General features: G+C 43.6%; 1 protein-coding gene and 1 long non-coding RNA gene across 7 annotated transcripts in view; one reads left to right on the top strand and one right to left on the bottom strand.

The window, feature by feature from the left end:
- LOC110256768 (uncharacterized) overlaps nucleotides 1–19,043 on the top strand; it is a 130,140-nt gene that overhangs the window by 106,492 nt on the left and 4,605 nt on the right. For 3 of the 6 annotated variants that reach the window (XR_014827047.1, XM_084995750.1, XM_084995752.1), the window contains one exon: nucleotides 14,308–16,789. Coding sequence is in view for 4 of the 6 variants with exons in the window: in XM_084995750.1 (XP_084851876.1) it covers nucleotides 14,308–14,389 (82 nt within the window). In the remaining 2 variants the exon portion in view is untranslated. Of the gene's footprint in view, nucleotides 1–3,703; nucleotides 8,894–14,307; nucleotides 16,790–19,043 lie in introns of those variants that run through there. The other 3 variants (XR_014827046.1, XM_084995748.1, XM_084995749.1) reach the window with 3 other exon arrangements.
- Nucleotides 13,157–16,242, bottom strand: LOC102163817 (uncharacterized). Its single transcript, XR_002338714.2, has 3 exons — nucleotides 15,883–16,242; nucleotides 15,500–15,665; nucleotides 13,157–15,417 (listed from the first exon to the last, which is right to left on the bottom strand). It is a non-coding gene; the product is annotated as an uncharacterized LOC102163817 (long non-coding RNA).

The raw sequence follows: 19,043 nt of genomic DNA, 5'->3' as shown, positions 1-19,043 counted from the left end.
CAGCGGCCTGGGCAGTAAGTGTTGCAGTGGACATATGCTGTTCTGCCCATCACATCATTTCCCTGCTTCTCTCCCCAACAGTGGCTTTCCTTTAAAGAATTCTCCCTCCTCCATTCTCTGCCATGGAATCTGGACAGAATTGCCTCCCACCCTTCCTGCAACTCAACCACCTTCCTGGGCCAGTGGCTTACTCAAGGATAGGCCCCTGATTCAGCTTGAGCCATCAAGGAAGAACAAATCCCAGCATGTCTGTAAAATCAATAGTAAAAAATACCCTCTCTTGTTCTGAAGGTCTGAAACTGAGCCATGCTGCTCTTTTAGGGAAAGCCTGAAGCCTGATAGCTCTGGGGATATTCCTGTAAACCCCGAGGCAAGCGGAGTAGAGAGGTAAAGAAATGACTTCAGGGACATCATTAGAGCCTGGATCAAGCATCACCTGAAAGCAGGATTTCTCTAGACTTCTAAATTAAGTTAACTATTAAATACTTTATTGACTAAACCAGTTTAAATTGGTGTTTTCTATCATTTGCATCATACAGAGACAGACACTTTTTTTTGCATATCATCCGCAGGGTCGTTTTCTTTATATGGCCTCTAAAAACAACGTGTATGCAACCTCTACCACTGCTCCTCGGGCAGCTGCTGGCCCCTCAGTGAGGGCTCTTTGAATATATGTCCTAGAAAGTTAACCCAAACTGACTTAGACAAAAAAGAGGAGGGACAGGGGAGTCAAAACAAGGGCTTTCAGCACTTCAGGATTCTTGATCGCTCCTCAGCCTTTGGCCTTATTCCACAAACCTTTTTTCACAAGGCTGGAACACAGCTACCCTTGGCTCTGGGCTCAATTGCACAATTATTGCTTAAGAGAAAAAGGTTCATTTCTCCAGATAAAAGTATAAAAAATTCTAAGAACAATTCTGATTAGGCCAGTTTGAGTCGCACGTACACACCCTTGGGCCAATTCCTGCAGCCAGAGAAGTGACCTTCCACAATTGGCCCAGTTTGGTAGGTTGGTTGGTTAGTTGGTTAGTTGGTTGGTTGTTTGGTTAGTTGGTTGGTTGGTCTTTTGGTGCAGGGCAGGATCTATTGCTATGGCCCTAGATCCAGTTTGTTGGAATGAGGAAGGCACAATTCCTTAAAAAGGGGGAGCAAAGCTGAGAAAGAGAATAAGGGATATTGACAAGTAATAATAAAAATGTCCATGACACCTCACAGAGCTGTTGTGTAGATCAACTGATGATAGGTGTGAAAGAGCTCCCATAAAATGGTTCTGTTTAAAGCCTAGCCTGTGATGCTTACTGTCATTTGTAGACAGAGAGTCACTGGTAAAACTCAGAAGCCAAATCATTGGCTGACCAACCCAGAACTCAGAGGTAGGTGTGATAGGTTTGTAACTAGCATTGAGACCTAGGGGCCCCAGACCTCTCCAAGTTCATTCCTATAAGGATTAAATGATATAATGTGCCTGGCACAATGTCTAAGCTTTTAGTATCTTTCTCTGAACACTTAGAATCATTATGGAAGAAGAATTTAAAAGCCCAATTGCGAAAGTCTTTTCTCAAGATGTCAGCAGCTGGAAACTTCAAAATGTTGGGCCCCAAACTGAATGGGACCCCATTGTCCAAGAAAAGAAAAAAAAAAAACAAACCCATGCCAAATCAGCTTTCAACTAGAAAAATTTCAAAATATCATCCCTAGCAAAGAGATGCCAAAGGAAGGAAGCAAAGGAAATGTGAGTTCGGGGTCAGGGGAGATATTTTTTCCTCACTCAAGCCATTGTTCAGTTAATGTACTTTTTTTTTTTCTGAAGTTGAGTCTTACATCAGTTCTTGGGGTTTCAGAGTCCAATTCTGGCTAAGCAATATGCATGGGGAATTCTTTAGCCATTTACCTACATCCTTCATTGGCGATAGGATGCTGGGTGTATAAGCTAACAAGACAGTTTTATTACCATGGTAGCCACGTGCCCCAGATCTAGGACTGGCCCAGTATCAAATAGCCTACCTTGCTCTCTTCAAGAGCTTACTCACTCACTCTATGTCCCATTTTGTTTTCTTTTCTTTTTCTTTTTTTTTTTTTTTTTTTTGTCTTTTTGCCTTTTCTAGGGCCACTCCCGCAGCATGTGGAGGTTCCCAGGCAAGGGGATCTAATCCAAGCTGTAGCCACCGGCCTATGCCAGAGCCATAGCAATGAGCCACATCTGCAACCCACACCACAGCTCACAGCAATGCCGGATCCTTAACCCACTGAGCCAGGCCAGGGATTGAACCCGCGACCTGATGGTTCCCAGTCGGATTCGTTAACCACTGAGCCACGATGGGAACTCCCCATTTTGTTTTCTTTATAGCACTTCTCTATTCAAAATTTTCCTGTCTACTCATTTCTCGGTTGACTTGTTTATTTTCTGCTGTTCCCATAAGGACATCATCCGCGTAGAAGCCGCCCTCATTTGCTCTGCCCATTGCAGGATCACCAGCTCTCAAAACCAAAACTGGCCTGTGGGGGCCACTCAGCAATATTTATCAAATGGTAGTGAACTGAATCAAATGATTGAGGAGTTATCAGACCATTTGGCCTGTTTTTTGTTTCACAGGAGAGTTATAGCACTTGAATTGGGAACTTCATTCCCACTTGAGCCTTACAGTAAACTCGTGAGTTAGGCATTATGATTATCCCCATTTTATAGATGAGGAAACATTCAGAGCGGTTAAGTGGTTTGACATCAAGTGACAGAATCGGGGCTCCCAGTCCAGTGTTCCTTCTACCCTAGCACACACATGTCAAGGTTAGCTGCGGATCAGAAGAAGCCATGAGGAGACTTTGAGGTCGGAAGTAGTTAGGGGACACTAGAAGTTGCATTTTATTTGTTTGGTTCTGGAAGCTCTTTCTGAGAACGTAAATTAATTTCCTCACAGCCATTTCTAATTTGCTGAACTCTCTCATGACATCATCTTATACAGGTGCTATGGTGTTTCTTAAGATCCAGGTGGGGGTTTTAAAGACAAAAAGCTCCCAGCATGTCAAATGCTTGATACAGTTTTGATTCTGTGACACTATGGGTTGCAAGTGACAGAAAAGAGGTATTTCATCTAACTGTGGGAAGGAGTCTGCAGCTGGGCCACAGGGACAACTGAAACCAGGAACTCCCACACTGCCTTTCCTCTGCCCACTGAGTTGATTCTCACTCCCTGCCACCCGGTTTTCCCATGTGGTTGAGAACATGCTCACTTACATCTTCCATCTCCCATCCCAGTGCTCCCACCTCCAAACGGTTCCAATTTTTAAAATACCCAGGAAAGAACTCTGAGCTTGAGCCAGATACCCACCACTGAACTAATCAATTGCACGGTGGCAGGAGCCTGGGATTATATAGTCCAGACTTGGTCCTATTCCTGTGAGCCTCCTTCAGGGAAAAGGCATTTGTTGTGATCTGGGCCTCCTCCCCATCAGTATCTGCTCCAATCTGCTGTGTGATCACTTTGACTGCCATGTGGCCTCTTCAGTTACTTTCATGGTGCTAAGAGGTTCACACTCTTCATGAATTAAAACAAAACCAAACCTCCTTCTACTTTCCTTATTCTTAAATGGAAAGGCAGAAATGGGCTGTTGCCAACTCCTCCCCATCTGTGGTTTCTGGATGGCAATTTCTCTTTCGTTCCAACATCTTTCCTAAACCTGAGCATCCCTCTGCTGTACATCTTAGGATCAGAAAACCCAGTTCCCAGAGAACCTACGGGTGCTGGAGAATAAACTTGACTGAAGAGGATGAAACTCTGTTTCATGGCACCCAACAGGAAGAAACTACCAGCCTACAAAGGCAGCAGTCGGCAGAGTCCAGGTCTTCTAGCTCCTCATTCACCAGACTGCCATCCCTGGGAGCCCAGAGCCTCTGAGGCCTCATTGCCTTGCAAAAAGCCACTTGGATGTGCCCTTCCATCACTCCCTAGACAGATGAGTGTGTCCCCCGCTCCAGAGCCTCCTTGAAAACACAGATTTCCAGGATGGAGGAGTCAAACATGTAAAAGGCCCCGATACTGCAGTGGTGCTCTGCCCTTCGCTCTGTGGGAAAGAGACAGTGAAAACCAAGAAGGTAGACGGCGCTTCCCCAACAGGGATTAGCGCTCCCAGCAGTTACTGCTGAATCATAAAATGAAAATAAATGCAAGAAACTTAATGTTTCTCATGGTGGCTCTCAACCTTCTGAATCTCAAAAGAAAACTGAAACAGAGGCTGGTGCCTCTGTAGTGCTTCTTCCACCTAAAATGTGCCTGTATATTACAACGTCATGCCTGAGACACCTCTGTCGGGTGTATTTCTTTGGTCCACAGCACTGAGCTGGGTGTAGAAGAAGGTAGCAGTAAGTGGGTGACATTTACCTGCCACTTAGAGGACAAGATGTAGAGGAGGTGATGCTGGAGCTAGTAACTCAGGGAGTAGCAAGTAGCCAAGTAAAGGCATAGAGAGAGAGCAAAGAAAGGGTATGTGAGCATGCAGCATTCTAGATAATTCTTGACCAGGGCATAGGGTTGAGATCAAGGGTGAGCTCATGAAGACTCTGAATGTCATCTGACACATTTAGACTATGTGCTTTCTAAGAACCAAGCCAGCACAGATTACTTTCCAGGTGGGGAAACCGTGACCAGAAAAAGGAGGGGGCTTGTGAGCTATACATGCCCAAAGCAGAGCCCAGCCCGTATTGCCCTGCCACCCTCGGGGACGCCAGCCTGCTCCCTTGCCAGCTCGCTTACTGCAGTCAGCTGCCTGGAGAAGGTGAGAGATACAAAGACAGGAAGGGCAACATGCAAAAGATCCATCCACGATCAGCCGAGCCTGGGAGATGGCAGACGGCAGTTTGGAGGCTGGCCATGGTCCGTCAGCCCCACGTTAGAGCTCCTGGTGTCAGGCCCGTGTTAGAAAGGAGGGCCATTTGGACCCAGAAGACACTGTGCCTTCCCAGCAAGGCTTGGAGGGCGGTGGGGCTCAGGACCACAGGAGGTTTATCAGGCCTGCACCAGGGAAGCCCCTCCTTCATGGGCAGTGAGATGCCCTGGGTAGAAGAGAGGCAGTTTGGTCAGAGTTGCAAACGCTCAGGCAGCCCAGAGAACCACTTGGCTGCTCCCTCTGCTCCTGGAAGCCACGGGGGCCCCAAGAGAAACAGGCACAAAACTAACAGGCGTGGATCATTGTGGCTGTGCCCTTGTCCCTAGACCCTCCTTTTAGTAAGAGGCAACTCTCCTGATTAATTTCTGCCTGCCGGTCATTGTTCCTGACATGTCGTCTGTCTCGAGGTGTGCCAGGATGCTTTATAGTTACTTGGAATTGCTTGCGTCAGCCTGCTGAGTCGGCAATCCTATTAGCAGAACTTTTTTCCCCATTGTATTTGTGAAGTGAAATAAAATAAAAAGGCCCCATCTCCAGAGAGCTCTTCCTGCTCCATTTCTCTGAGCACCATCAAGCTCTGGGGAGCTCATGAGGTCCTTTTGGGGGGCCAAGGGTACGCCTCTGCCTTTGGGGAGAAGGTCTAGGAGAAGGTGTTGCTGCCTCCTCCAGCTGGGGGCAGGCGGATGAAAGTCCTTCCTGAAGTTAATGAAGATAGACTTATGGTGAGGGCAGAGGAAGAGGTCCTTGACCAGCCACAGTGAAGAGGTCATGCAGCTGATCACAGCCAAGATGCTGTGGCACAGGATAGGGGCGGGGAGCAGGTTAAAGCAAGGAGATGAGTCCTAGTCCCAGTTTGGCCCTTCCTACCTGGGAGCCTTAAGCATGTAATTCAGGCTCTGTCTCTGAGTGTCACTTTCCTTGTTTGCAAAGTGGAGAGAACAATTCCTGCCTCATAAGGTGCCGTGAAGATTAAATGAAATTTCATATGCATAATTCCTTGGCATGATGCCTAGTGCAGAGACATCTAGCAAAAATTTTAGTGATTCCTTTTGGGGCATTACATTCTATTGTGCTACATATTAGAGTGTGGCTTCTGATGGCACCGGAAGAGAAGGGGACCTTTCTCTGGGAACTTTGGAGGAAACGATAAAGATTTAGGAAAAGCTTCTCCAAGCCTGAAACATTCATATGACTCAAGATGAGAGGGCAGCGAGCTGTCCTGAAACTGCTCCAGGGAGGTGATTTATTGCCAAGAAGCAGAGGTGCTCCGGAACCACTAACTGGAGAGAACCCGAGAGCACTTTTCTGGGTCCCTTGCACTTGTCATGCTCCACGTGAATAGTCTCTGTGTCGGAATTTATAAGAAGTCTATTCTTGGCTGGGCTTTGTGGCTGACTTCATTATGGTAAGCACGGGCTGCAGGCAGAATGCAGCCCTCTTGATTCATGCTGGAGAGAGTGGGGAGCGTGTTCCCTCCTCAGGACAAGGTAAGGAAATGTTTTAAGCAATAGTCATAAAAAAGAAAACCCTCCTGCAAATCCCTACCTGTATGGAAATCTCAGTCCAATCTTGCAATAGAACATTATACAGTCAGTAAAAATGCTTATGTTGAAAAACGCCTGTGCAAAAAGCAGAGTACAAAGTTGTGCATACTCTATGATCTAAGCTATGTTAAAATGCGTTTTACAAATTTTAAGATGGGGAATTCCCTAGTGGCCTAGCAGGTTGAGGAGCCAGCATTGCCACTGCTATGTCAAAGGTTCCATCCCTGGCCCAGGAACTTCTGCATGTTCCAGGCACAGCTGAAAAAAAAAAAATAAGGTGAAAATATACCTCCTTGTATCTAGCCAAAGGAAGATGAAGTTTCGTTTTGTTTTGTTTTTTCTGGCCTTCTGACTTTGCTGTGTTTTACTAAGTTTCCTATGAGCATGTGTCTTTAGAACAATAATAAGGACAAAGAAAAAGGATGAGGAGGTAAAGAACTCAAAAGTCTTCTCAAGCCGCTCTGTATTGCTGGTTCCCATCTTAAAGTCACACTTTCCTTCTTTGGATACCAAAAAATCACTGAAGATGCAGAAGCACCATGGTGTCAAGTCCATGGGCATCAGACTAGAGTCTACAGCTGCAGGACTCAAGGCCATTTCTCGGGCCTGCAGGATGCTGACAACCTAGGGAATAACACACCCACGTGTTGACTTTCTCAGCATCTCACATGCTAGAGAAAGAGAAGATTGATGAGGCTGGTGGTTCTCCAAAGGAAATCTTATACAGAAGTTCAGTACATAAAGCAGGTTGCAGAGGAGCCAGACAGCTTATTAGGAGGGAAGGAAGGAGGGAGGGAGGGAGAGAGAGAGAAGCCTCCACCATCCCCACTCAGCCCCCCGTTGTCCCCACCCTCCTCCCACCTCCCACTTGTCCATGAGGCCATTCTTTTGATTTCTGCGGAAAGGACACACAGCTTGAAAACTTTGTAAGGTTCCACAGGCCCGTCATGGGGAGAACAGACAAGATGATAGTGGGGAAGGGGGAGAATGCTATTTCTAAGTAATTGAGAAATATCTTTTTGCTGCAAATCTATTTCCATTTAAACAGGTGCATCCAGGAGTTCAGCGATAATGAGCCTGACTAGTATCCATGAGGATGCAGGTTCCATCCCTGGCCTCACTCAGTGGCCTAAGAATCCAGAGTTGCCTTGAGCTGCCATGATGAGCTGTTGTGTAGGTCACAGATCCCGTGTTGCGGTGGCTGTGGCATAGGACGGCAGCTGCAGCTCCAATCTGACCCCTAGCCCGGGAACTTCCATATGCCACGGTGCAGCCCTAAAAAAAAGACAAAAAAATAAAAAGCTGCCTACAGCTCTGTTTTAGAAACAAGCAATAGGTTTTTTGTTTGTTTTTAACCAAACAAATGTTTCTTTTGGGAAAGGTATAACCTTTGATTTGTGAATACATTTAAGTCTTGACGTATCTAGTTGCTTCATGGGCCCTACAGTTTATGAGGTTGAATAAAATTGTGATTAATAGCAGTTGATCAGGCTTCCAACAAGTTATCTGCTCCTGGTGAGTTCCGTGCTGAGCTTCCAAGGGAGAAAAGTACCCTTTTAGATTACTTTCCACCTAATTGTCTCCTGGAAGAGCAGATTGCTCTGGGTATTCGTTTCTTTACTTTCTTTTTTAAAATAAAGATGACTTTGTATATTATTAGAACTCATTTGCAAATTTGATCTAAAATATTAAAGGCATGTGTTTTTCTCTGCATTTGGACCATTTAACTTGTCTCAGCACCTTTTTGCGTCTAGAGCCTAGTGAATGGAGGCTCTCAGCAGCCTTCAAACTCATCTGCCTTCTCAGTGTGTTCAGACACCAGGGGGGTGGGGACTGAGGCTTTTCTTTCTTGTGTCTTTAAAGAGAGGCAGCCAGAGAAGGCAGGAGGCCTTCTCAAACATGCTGGTGCAAGTGTGTATGTGGGCGGGGGTATGCAAGGGTCACTCTGAGTGCACTTCTGGACTGTCCTGTGCTACGTGCTGCCAGGATCCAACTGAGAGAGACCTCAAAAAAGGGTCTGAGAGATGCCATTCTTTCCTCTGCGCCAGAGGTGGCAAACACCTCTCTGCAAGGATCCTTGCTGGGCCACCGCAGAGACCAGGGAGCTTTAAGCACAGGCTCTAATGGGAGACTGCCTACTCCACCAGCTACCTCCTGGGTGACTGTGGGCAAGTTTTTCCGCCTCCGTGGGGCTGTGCACTCACTTGTAAAATGGAGATAATAGCTGTAGCTCCTTCTGAAGACTGTTTACATAATCCCACTGGCATTGTGACTGTGTAAGAAGATACCCATAACTTTTAGAGAGAGAAACAAAGTAGGTAGAAATGAAACATCATGCAGTCGGGGTTTTAAAATAATAGAGCATAAATATAGTGAGGGGTGATCCCATATACATCAAGTTCAAGAACAAGCAAAACGAATCTACGATGATACAAATGAGAATGAGAATTGAATGAAATGAATGAAAAGACATGAAAAATGAGATGTAGAAAAGAGCATCAGGCAGCTGCTTTCTGGAGTGCTGGGAATGTTCTCTAACCTGATCTGAGTGATAATTACATGGACATAAATATTCAGCAAAACTCAACAACCTGCAGTGGTTATGAAAGATAACAATAATAATAATAATAATAATGTGTTTGTAAAGTCTGATAAAGCAAATGTAGTAAAATTTTATATAGGAGTATATAGGAATTCTCTGTTATTTTTGTAACTTTCTGTAAGTATGCAAATAATTTCAAAATAATAAAAGTTCAAAATTTAAAAACTCATACCTGTACACTTAATATCTGTGCATTGTATGGTATATAAATTCTATGTCAAAGAAAATTCTTAAAGGGGGCTTAGGAAGTATACATGCCAAGATCTTGATCAATGTTGAATCTGAGTGGTAGGTATATGGAGGTTCATTATACGGTGTTTCTACTTGTGTGTGTGTTTGGCTATGCTTATGATGCAAAACGAATTTTAAAAAATTAAAAACAACCAAAATATCCGTCAGGGTCCTGGCCCTGTGCCTGGCAGAGGGAGGCTTCCGCCTCTGAGAATGGCCCTGTCAGGGCCAGTCTGCACTTTCTTGTCAAGTGATCAAAGAATTGCATCTATAGCAGCCTGTTGGATGCTGCCCTTGCCTGCGACCACACTGGACACAAAAATGCACCCGAAGCTGTTCTTCTCTGCCCTTCGACTAAAATAAGGTGAAACAAATAGCCAGACAAAGTTGAGGATACGTGTCCTTTCCAAACACCCACTCTGGTGAGTCCCTTTGCCAGGGGTCTTCCTTCTACAGAAGCAGCTACAGCCACAGCAAGGCCACAAGGAAGGAGAAGTCAGGGAGGGCAAAGGCGGAGACGTGTAAATACCTTGTAAAACAAGCAGGAACTACTCGGGATCTAATTTCACTTTTGCAGAGTAAACATTTGCCTTGGCAGAGACGGGGGGAAAGCGAGGGCTGATGACCTTTGAAGTGAGTCAAGCACGTCTTTTAAGAAAGTCTCAGTTTTTATGAGGACACTGACCCAGGAGGGGGAGACCTGGGTCCTCTCCCATCCGCATCACTCGTGATCCATGTGACCTTGGGTGATCACCTCCTCCTCCCTGGGCCTCTTTCCTCTGCCCACAAATGAGGATTTGAACCAGAGGAACCCTCGGGAACAATCCAGCCTTGGGGTTCTTTAAAACAAACATCGGGACTTAGCTGGAGAATGGCTCCAGGTGAAGGAAGGAGCACAGCTGGCCCATGGAATCCACCAAGAGTCAAGGCTTCGTGTGCTTCGGGAGCCCACACAGGAGACAAATGAGGATGCAGGCAAGACAGAGACTGAAGGAAAGATGCCTGGTGTGGCTAAATCTTCCGAGTTTTCCAGAAGCTGAAAAGTCTAGATTCTTATGCTCAACCTCCTAATTTTCAAATGATAGTCATTATTTCACAATAAAAAAAAAAAAATGCAGTGTGAGCCTAACAGAAATATCTGAACGGAATTCAGTTCCCCGGGCTGCTAGATTGGGCCTTTGATGTGATGTCATAGCCTCCTGGCTGGGGGCTGAATCTGAAACTGATAACATCTCTGACTCAAAAACCCAGCCAAAACCCAGATTGGGACTTGAACCCACGAGTTTTTTGTTTTTGTTTGTTTTTTTTTTAGAATCCCTCACCTGGTGTCTGGACTTACTGAGGCTCAGGTTCTTTGTGTCCCAGCATAGAAGGAATTCAGTGAGAGAAAAAGTGATAGCCAAGAAATAGATTTATTAAGTTAGGACACCTATGAGAGATGCAAGCAGGCAGGCGAGGAGGCTCTGCCATGAGGGTTAGATGGGCTGCAGTTTTAGAATCCAAGGAAAGTGGGGAGGGGGGAAAAAGACCACATTCTTCCTCATTCTTCAAATAGACATCAGGCTTACATCACCAGCTTCCTTTTATTGGGTAAGAGGGTATTTGACCCTATGAGGTCATGGTGTTTATTCAAATCAGCAGAACAGTGGTAACATATGCTAAAATATGTTGAGTCATTTGAGGTTTCTGTATAAAGAGTGTCTCCTACTTTGGAATGTCATCTTTCCCTTAAACTCCTGTCCTTGATCCCAGGGACCATTATCTTGCTGCACTTGAATGCAGGCCTCATTTTATCTTTCACTTAATGACTTGAGACGTGTCTCATGCTTTTATTTATGGTTTTATAGTTGAGCAGGGCTGCTTCGTTCCATGACATCCTGATGCCCTTCCTGAGTGATTGATTTCCAGGGGTCTCTCAAAGTTCCCTGGGTTTCCCTCTATCTCTGGTCACCTAGTGGGACTTCTACAACTACCTGTGAAACCATCCTACTCTATCCCTATCAGATCCAGGGTCTCTGATCTTTTCAACATTAGGGTTTGGTGCCTTCCTAGGTCTCAGAGATTACAGCTGAAGGAAAAATTTAATGACAAATATTTTGAACATTATTTATCATAACCTGCAGTAAAAAAAAAAAAAAAAACCATTTATGGTCTGTCTGTGGTCACACACATGCACACGAATATATAAAACTGAACTAAAGATGCACAAAATAAAATCTTACCTCACCACAAGTGATGCCCTCTGAAATTTTTTCTTTCTTTCCTTCCTTCTTTCTTTCTTTTCTTTCTTTTTGTCTTTTTAGGGCTGCACCTGTGACATATGAAATTCCAAGGCTAGGGGTTAAATCAGAGCTGCAGCTGCAGGCCTATAGCACAGCTTGCAGCAATGCTGGATCCTTAGCGCACTAAGTGAGGCAAGGGAATGGAACCCAAATCCTCATGGATACCAGTTGGATTCTTAACCAGCTGAGCCACAAAGGAAACGCCCATGAAATTTTCTAATCTATTTTATGTGACTTTATTTTTTAATTGAAGTATACTTGATTTTCAATGTTGTGTTAGTTTCTGGTGAGCAGCAATATATTCAGCTATCTATATACATATACTTACATATATGTATATATACTTTTTTGAATTCTTTTCCATTATGGTTTCCATTATGGTTTATTACAATATATTGAATATATTGAATATGTGCTACATATGGGATGTTAGCTAATTCCCAGCTCCTAATTTATCTTTCTCCCACCCCTTTCCCGTTTGGTACCGTAAGTTTGTTCTCTATGTCTGTGAGCCTGTTACTGTTTCATAAATAAGTTCATTTGTGTCACATTTTAGACTCTCTATATAAGTGATATCATATGGTATTTGTCTTTCTGATTTACTTCACTTAGTATAATAATCTCTTGTCCCTCTACTGCAAAGTTACTGCCAATGGCATTATTTCATTCTTTATTATAGCTGAGTAGTATTCCATTGTGTATATATATCACATCTTCTTTATCCACTCATTTGTTGGTGGACATTTAGATTGCTTCCATGTCATGGTTATAGTAAACAGTGCTGCTATGAACATAGGAGTGCATGTATCTTTTCAAATTATAGTTTTGTGTGGAGTGGGATTACTGGATCATTTGGAAACTCTTTTTAGTTTTTTTAGAGGAAGCTCCATACTATTTTCCATAGTGGCTGCACCAGTTTACATTCCCACCAACAGTGTAGAAGGATTCCCTTTTCTCCACACCTTCTTCAGTATGTGTTATTTATAGACTTTTTAATGATAACCATTCTGGCTGTTATGACAGGGTACCTCATTGTGGTTTTGATTTGCTTTTCTCTAATAATTAGCAATGTTGAGCTTCTTTTCATGTGCCTATTGGCCATCTGTATGTCTTCTTTGGAGAAATGTTTATTTAGATCTTCTGCCCATTTTTAAATTGGGTTGTTTGTTTTTCTGTTATCAAGCTATATGAGCTGTTTGCATATGTTGGAAATTAAGCTCTTATCAGTTGTATCATTTGCAAATATTTTCTCCCATTCCATAGATCATCTTTTTATTTTGTTTATGGCTTCCTTTGCTGTGCAAAAGCTTACAAATTTCCCATTTGTTTATTTTTGCTTTTATTTCTACTGACTCGAGAAACTGACCTAAGAAGACATCGATACAATTTATGTCAGAGAATGTTTTGTCTGTGTTTCTAGGAGTTTTATAGTGTCACCTTATTCAGTTTTTTAGTGCTGATGGCAACCCATTAAATCAATTTCATTAGGTCATGTTAGAACAACATTGTCTTAGCATTCACAGTTACTTAACTCTCCCTCCTACCTTATGAGGTAAGAATTATCATCCCCATTTTACAGAATAGAAAAATGAATCTCAGGCTTCACACACCAGTTCTGATTTTCTTTCTTTTATTCTTTTAATCAAAAGAGGCAAGAACTAGAGGAATTATGAGACTCCAAAGGCCCAGGTCAGAGAGAAAATATTCCAGAGTTTAAGCAATCAAGGACCTTGGGGAGAATAGAGAAATCAAGCAGGGGGATAAGGCTGTATGCTGTGGGATGTGCGATTTAAAGGCACCCCTTTGTCTACCCTGTGAAATCTGCAGTAAAATCTACATGGCTCTTCATGCTGTGGGTGAGTGGCTTCTAGAAGGAGGGACCAGATTTGTCATCCAGGTGGCCCCAGTAGACTCAAAGGGGATGAGAAAGTTGCTCATCCCTCAGGTCACCTTCATGAACTTGAAACTCTCTAGCTCCCAGACTTGTAGGGATGGGCGATTGGTGGGAGAATGGATAGGATTCAAATCCAGATCCATTTGACTATCAAGGCTGGCCTGGGAAACGTCATCATTCAGCTCTCCTACCTCCCAGTACCTCATTCATGAACTAACAAAAGCTCTGTGTCTTCTCCATAAGCAATGATCAGAGACGATAAGAGACAGAAGCTTAGCCTAGGAAATTAGTGGGGGAGATTGGTTGCTTAAGACACTGATGAACTTTGCTCCTAATTGGACCAGTCAGCTGAGCCTAATAATACTGTTTCTAATCAAGCTTTGCAGCCATCTGGTCTGGTGGAGAGTCTGGCAACACCCTAAGTAGCCCAGCACAACCCAACACTGCCCAGAGTATCCTGGCCTTCACTTGCAACCTGTCTGGGCTGTATTCTAGGATGGTGGAGTCTCTCCTCATCTCTTTGCCTCTTTTCCTTGTGTTTTCCACCTCCAGACTCCCAAAGAGAGCCAATGGAGTTGAGTGTCTGTTTATAAAGCCCAGAGGCCATGATTTCAAGCATTTGCTTTGGGTAGCTTTCTGCTTTCTCCAAAGTGTGTGGTATGAGTGCAGTTGTTGAGTAATGTTTAAAGCCAAGGAGTCTTAGATTAGCATCGCAAAAGTCAATTAACATGGCAGTTTCTTCCCTTGGTTTGTATTTGTATATTATTAATGAACTACAGGGCCTCCTAGTGCGGTAAATTAGCCTAGGTAACTGGGGAGCAGAGTACAAACATTTTTTTTTCCTTAATGGCCCCAAACTTTTATCTCATACAGGGAAAACTATACACAAGCACAAGAAGAGCTCCTTGTTCTGGCAGCCGCAGAAGCACATCAGAACAGCTCTGATAAATATTGATGTCTGTTTATCCAAGTGCCACAGACCAAACTGGCAAGCTGCCACCCCCTCCCACCCTCGAGCAGCCCTAACTGGCAGGACTCATTATGCAAGAAGGAGATCCAGGAACCTCGGCTGCCTTTGCTGAAGGACTTTCAGCCTTTGTTTCCTGAACACACAAACACACACACACACACGTACACACTCACGCACACACATTAGGGGAACCAGTTGTCCTGACCTACAAGGGTCAGGAATATAACAACAAAAAAAAATGTGTCCTGTCTTAAATTGAAAGGCAGAGGTATATACTCTTATGTACAGAGAATGGTAATTGGAAGATTCCGCCTCACTGAAAACGAATTTAAGAATGTGTGACTTCTACTTCGGAGTTCTGCTTTGTTACAGAATCAATGCCATTAAGAAACAAATTGTGCTCCGTATATGCGCCAGAACATTGACATGGAGACACTGATAACCACGCATTCGATAAGTCACAATTGCACACCTACTATGTGCAAGGCAGCGTGAACAATACTCTTCACTTAGTCCCTACTCATCTACTTCTAAGCAACGTGATGCAGCCTCCAAATGTTTGTGACTAAAAGCTGAGTGAAAATTAAGAAGGTCCATGTATTCATTCCATTAATAAAGACTTACCGAATGCTTATCATGTCAGTGCCAGGTGCTAGGCGCAGAACAAGAACCGAAGAAAACACAGTCCCTCAAAGAGCCAGGTGGCTGGTCCGGGAGACAGGCAGTCAAAGCACTATAAAGCAGGCCATGTGAGAGGTGTCACCCGGGCTCCTGGGACACACAGCAAGGAGTGGAATATCAGGGATGGCCAGTGAAGGTTAATGTCCTGGGGAGAAGCCGAGTGCCCCCACTAATGTCCTCTTCTTTGCCCTGCATTGATTTCTCCTCCGGGGAAGAAAACCTTTGTCCTCCAGGTGGCGCTCTAGGAGGACGGGCAGACCTCAGATGGGCACCGCTCAGATGGCGTAATCTCAGGTGGGTGTCGCCTCAGCCCCAAGACTCCCAACGTCTCCCTTTAGAGACAAAAATAAAACAGAACAGCTCTTCCTTTCAGCATGAATTTGCTTTCTGACAAAAATCTGTTTTCTGTCTTACTGGGCGCCTTTAGATGAGAGCTCTTGATGCTCTCTAGAGGAAGCCGACCTGAGGGAGCCCCAAGGGCACTCAACCTGTCCCAGGGTGCCCAGACTCTCTTTCAAGGCTCTACGGAGAGCTACATGGGGTCAGAGACCTGGGGGGAGCGTCCTGTGGCCTCTGGTACCTGCAGGTGTGCAAAAAAGTCAAGTATAACTGCCTGACATCTCATTTCTTCATAAGGCAGTGAGTCTGCCTTTGTGTGTGTGTGTGTGTGTCTAATTTACATTTTATGGGTTTCTGCCTGGATGGCATAATGAATATCTGCATGCAGTGTTCCCTTTGCCTGCAGCCTCCCCAGTCTCCCGCCTCTATCATCTTCATCTCGTTAAACACCTACTCACCCTTCAGATCGCAGGGAAATGTGCCTTCCACAGAGAAGCAAGCCTTCCTTGACCGCCTCGAGCTAACTGCTAATTATTCACTCTCACTGTGCCAGGCACCTCTTCTCCATACACTTTGTTATAGCTAGCAATTATACATTCATCTGGGTCATTTTCATTTATCTCTGCCTGCCCTTCCCATGGTCACATGCTCCACGTAGGAAGCACGGTGTCCAACTTATTCCCCTCTTTAATCCTAGCTCTTGCTCAGTGCTCTGCATGTAGTATGCACTCAGCAAATTCTCCTTGACTGTTGAAGGAATGTTGAGGAAGAGGGTTCTCCCCAGAACCTGTTTCTCCTGTTCTGCCACACCCTTGCCCTGCTTGGATTTCTGTTTGGTTTGAGGCTTTGCTTCCCTGATCAAAGGCATTATAGGTAAAGGCAAAGTCCTTCCACCCCCAGATGTCTCCTGTGCCACTTGGCCTAAAGGAGCCTTTCAAAGGCAGCATGCAAAAATAATAAACAGGAATTTTAAAAAATTAAGAGTCCAAACAAGCCAAATACTTTGCCAAGAGTAGTACATGTTGTTGTTTCAGAAGGCTGTCATATATACAAATCAATAATATTTTTGTTCCAGTGGATTAACTTCATGTTTAGAACAGGAAAAGGGTCTAATGGACAGCTCTTTGTCTGCTTTGTCCTCCTCTGCATTATGATGTGGTTATGCCAGAGAGAGGAGAGAGGAGCTTGAGGACACAGAAGGTTAGAAAGCTAAGGACATTGTCTAATGCAGGAAGGAAGATCTGAAAGAAGGTCAGATTCTCCCTGACATGTCGAGTTGGTGAATAGAATTGTTTATGCACTTGTATAGATCAATGGAACAGAATAGAAAGCCCATGTACCTACGGTCAATTAATCTATAACAAAGGAAGCAAGAATATACAATGGATAAAAGACAGCCTCTTCAATAAGTGGTGCTGGGAAAACTGAATAAAATTAGAACATTCTCTAACACTATATACAAAAAGAATGTGTAAAAGAATAAAATTAGAACATTCTCTAACCCTATATACAAAAATAAACTCAAAATGGAGTGCCTTGGTGGCTCAGTGGGTTAAGGATCCAGCATTGTCACTGCTACAGCTCAGGCCGCTGCTGTGGTGTGGGTTCGATCCCTGGCCTGGGAACTTCCATATGTTGCAGGCCTGGTAAAAGAAACAAACAAACAAAACTCTCAATCGATTAAAGACCTAAATGTAATACTAAATACTATAAAACTCCTAGAGGAAAACATAGGCAAAACACTTGGACATAAATCTTTGTGGATCCATCTCCTAAAGTAAGGAAAATAAAAACACAAATAAACAAAAGGGACCTAGTTATACTTAAAGGCTTTTGCACAGCAAAGAAAACCATAAACAAGATGAAAAGACAACCCGCAAAATAAATAACATATTTGCAAATTATGCAACCAACAAAGGTTAAACTTTCAAAATTCACAAATATACTCATACAACTCAATTTCAAAAAGACAAACAACCTAGTCAAAAAATGGGCAGAAAATATTTCTCCAAAGAAGACATACAGATGGCCAATAGGCACACAAAAAAATGTTCAACATCACTAATTATTAGAGAATTGCAGCTAAAAATCACAATGAAGTATCACCTCACACTGACCGGAATGACCATCATCAAAAAGTCTACAAATAAGAGTTCCTGTTGTGGCTCAGTGGATTTTGAATGAGACTAGTATCCATAAGGATTCAAGTTCAATCCCTGGCCTCACTCAGTGGCTTAAGGATCTGGCATTGCCGCAAGCTATGATGCAGGTTGTAGATGCATCTTGGATTGGCGTTGCTATCGCCATGACTGTGGCATAGGCCAGTAGCTACTGCTTTGATTCAGCCCCAAGCCTGAGAACTTCCATATGCCATAGATGCAACCCTCCTACGTTGTTGGTGGGAATGTAAATTGGTATAGTCACGATGGAGAACAATACAGAGATTCCTTAAAAAACAAAAAATAGAGTTACCATATAATCCTGCGATCTCACTCCTGGGCGTGTATCTGGAGAAAACTACAATTCAAAAATATACATGCACTCCAGTGTTCATAGCAGCATATACAATACCCAATACATGGAAGCAACTTAAATGTCCATCGTCAGATAAATAAAGAAGATATAGTGTGTGTATATAAAATATACACACAATGGAATATTACTCAGCCATAAAAAAGAATAAAATAATGCCATTTGCAAGCTACATTAATGGCCCTAGAAATTATCATACTAAGTGAAGTCAGACAGGGAAAGACAAATTTCACATGATATCACTTATATGTGGAATCTACAAAAAAAAAAAAAAAAATAGATACAGGAGTTCCCATCATGGCGCAGTGGAAATGAATCCGACTAGGAACCATGAGGTTTCGGATTTGATCCCTGGCCTTGCTCAGTGGGTTAAGGATCCGGCACTGACATGAGCTGTGGTGTAGGTCGCAGACACAGCTCAGATCTGGCATTGCTGTGGCTGTGGTGTAGGCTGGCAGCAACACCTCTGATTAGACCCCTAGCCTCAGAACCTCCATATGCCGTGGGTGTGGTGCTAAAAAGACAAAAAGACCAAAAAAAATGCAAATTAGCTCATTTACCAAACTGAAATAGACTCTCAGACATAGAAAATAAACTTATGGCTTTCCAAAGAGGAAAGGGAAAGGGAGGGATAAATTAGGAGTTTGGGATTAACATATACACACTACTATATGTAAAGTAGGTAACCAACAAGGACCTACTGTAGAGCACAGGGAACTATACTTATATTTTGTAATAGCCTATAAGGGAAAAGAATCTGAAATCAGTTATATATATGGTATGGTATAACCTGAGACTAACATGACACTGTAAATAAACTACACTTCAGTTTTTTTAAAAAGATTGTTTACACACTTAAAATGCAGTGCAAGGACATGTCACATTGAAGGTGCCTATTTCAGCTTCCTTTGTAAGAACGAGAGAAAGCCAGCCTGCAGATAGAAGATGACAAGAGAGGTCAAGTGTCTATGAACAAGAGAGCCACCCCAACGCCAACTTCTAGTCCTGGTCCTCCTCCCTTATGGGGCCAGTCTGAACTTCCCATCCTTGGAATCCATGATATACCCATGATATATGCATGATGTCC

This window comes from Sus scrofa, chromosome 14 (genome assembly GCF_054392235.1).
Source record: "Sus scrofa isolate SSC_HxYL_T2T_F1_AM1 chromosome 14, Sscrofa_HxYL_maternal_Yorkshire_Landrace_v2.0, whole genome shotgun sequence".
Classification (NCBI taxonomy): Eukaryota; Metazoa; Chordata; class Mammalia; order Artiodactyla; family Suidae; genus Sus; species Sus scrofa.
This window is presented reverse-complemented; position numbering and strand designations above follow the sequence as displayed.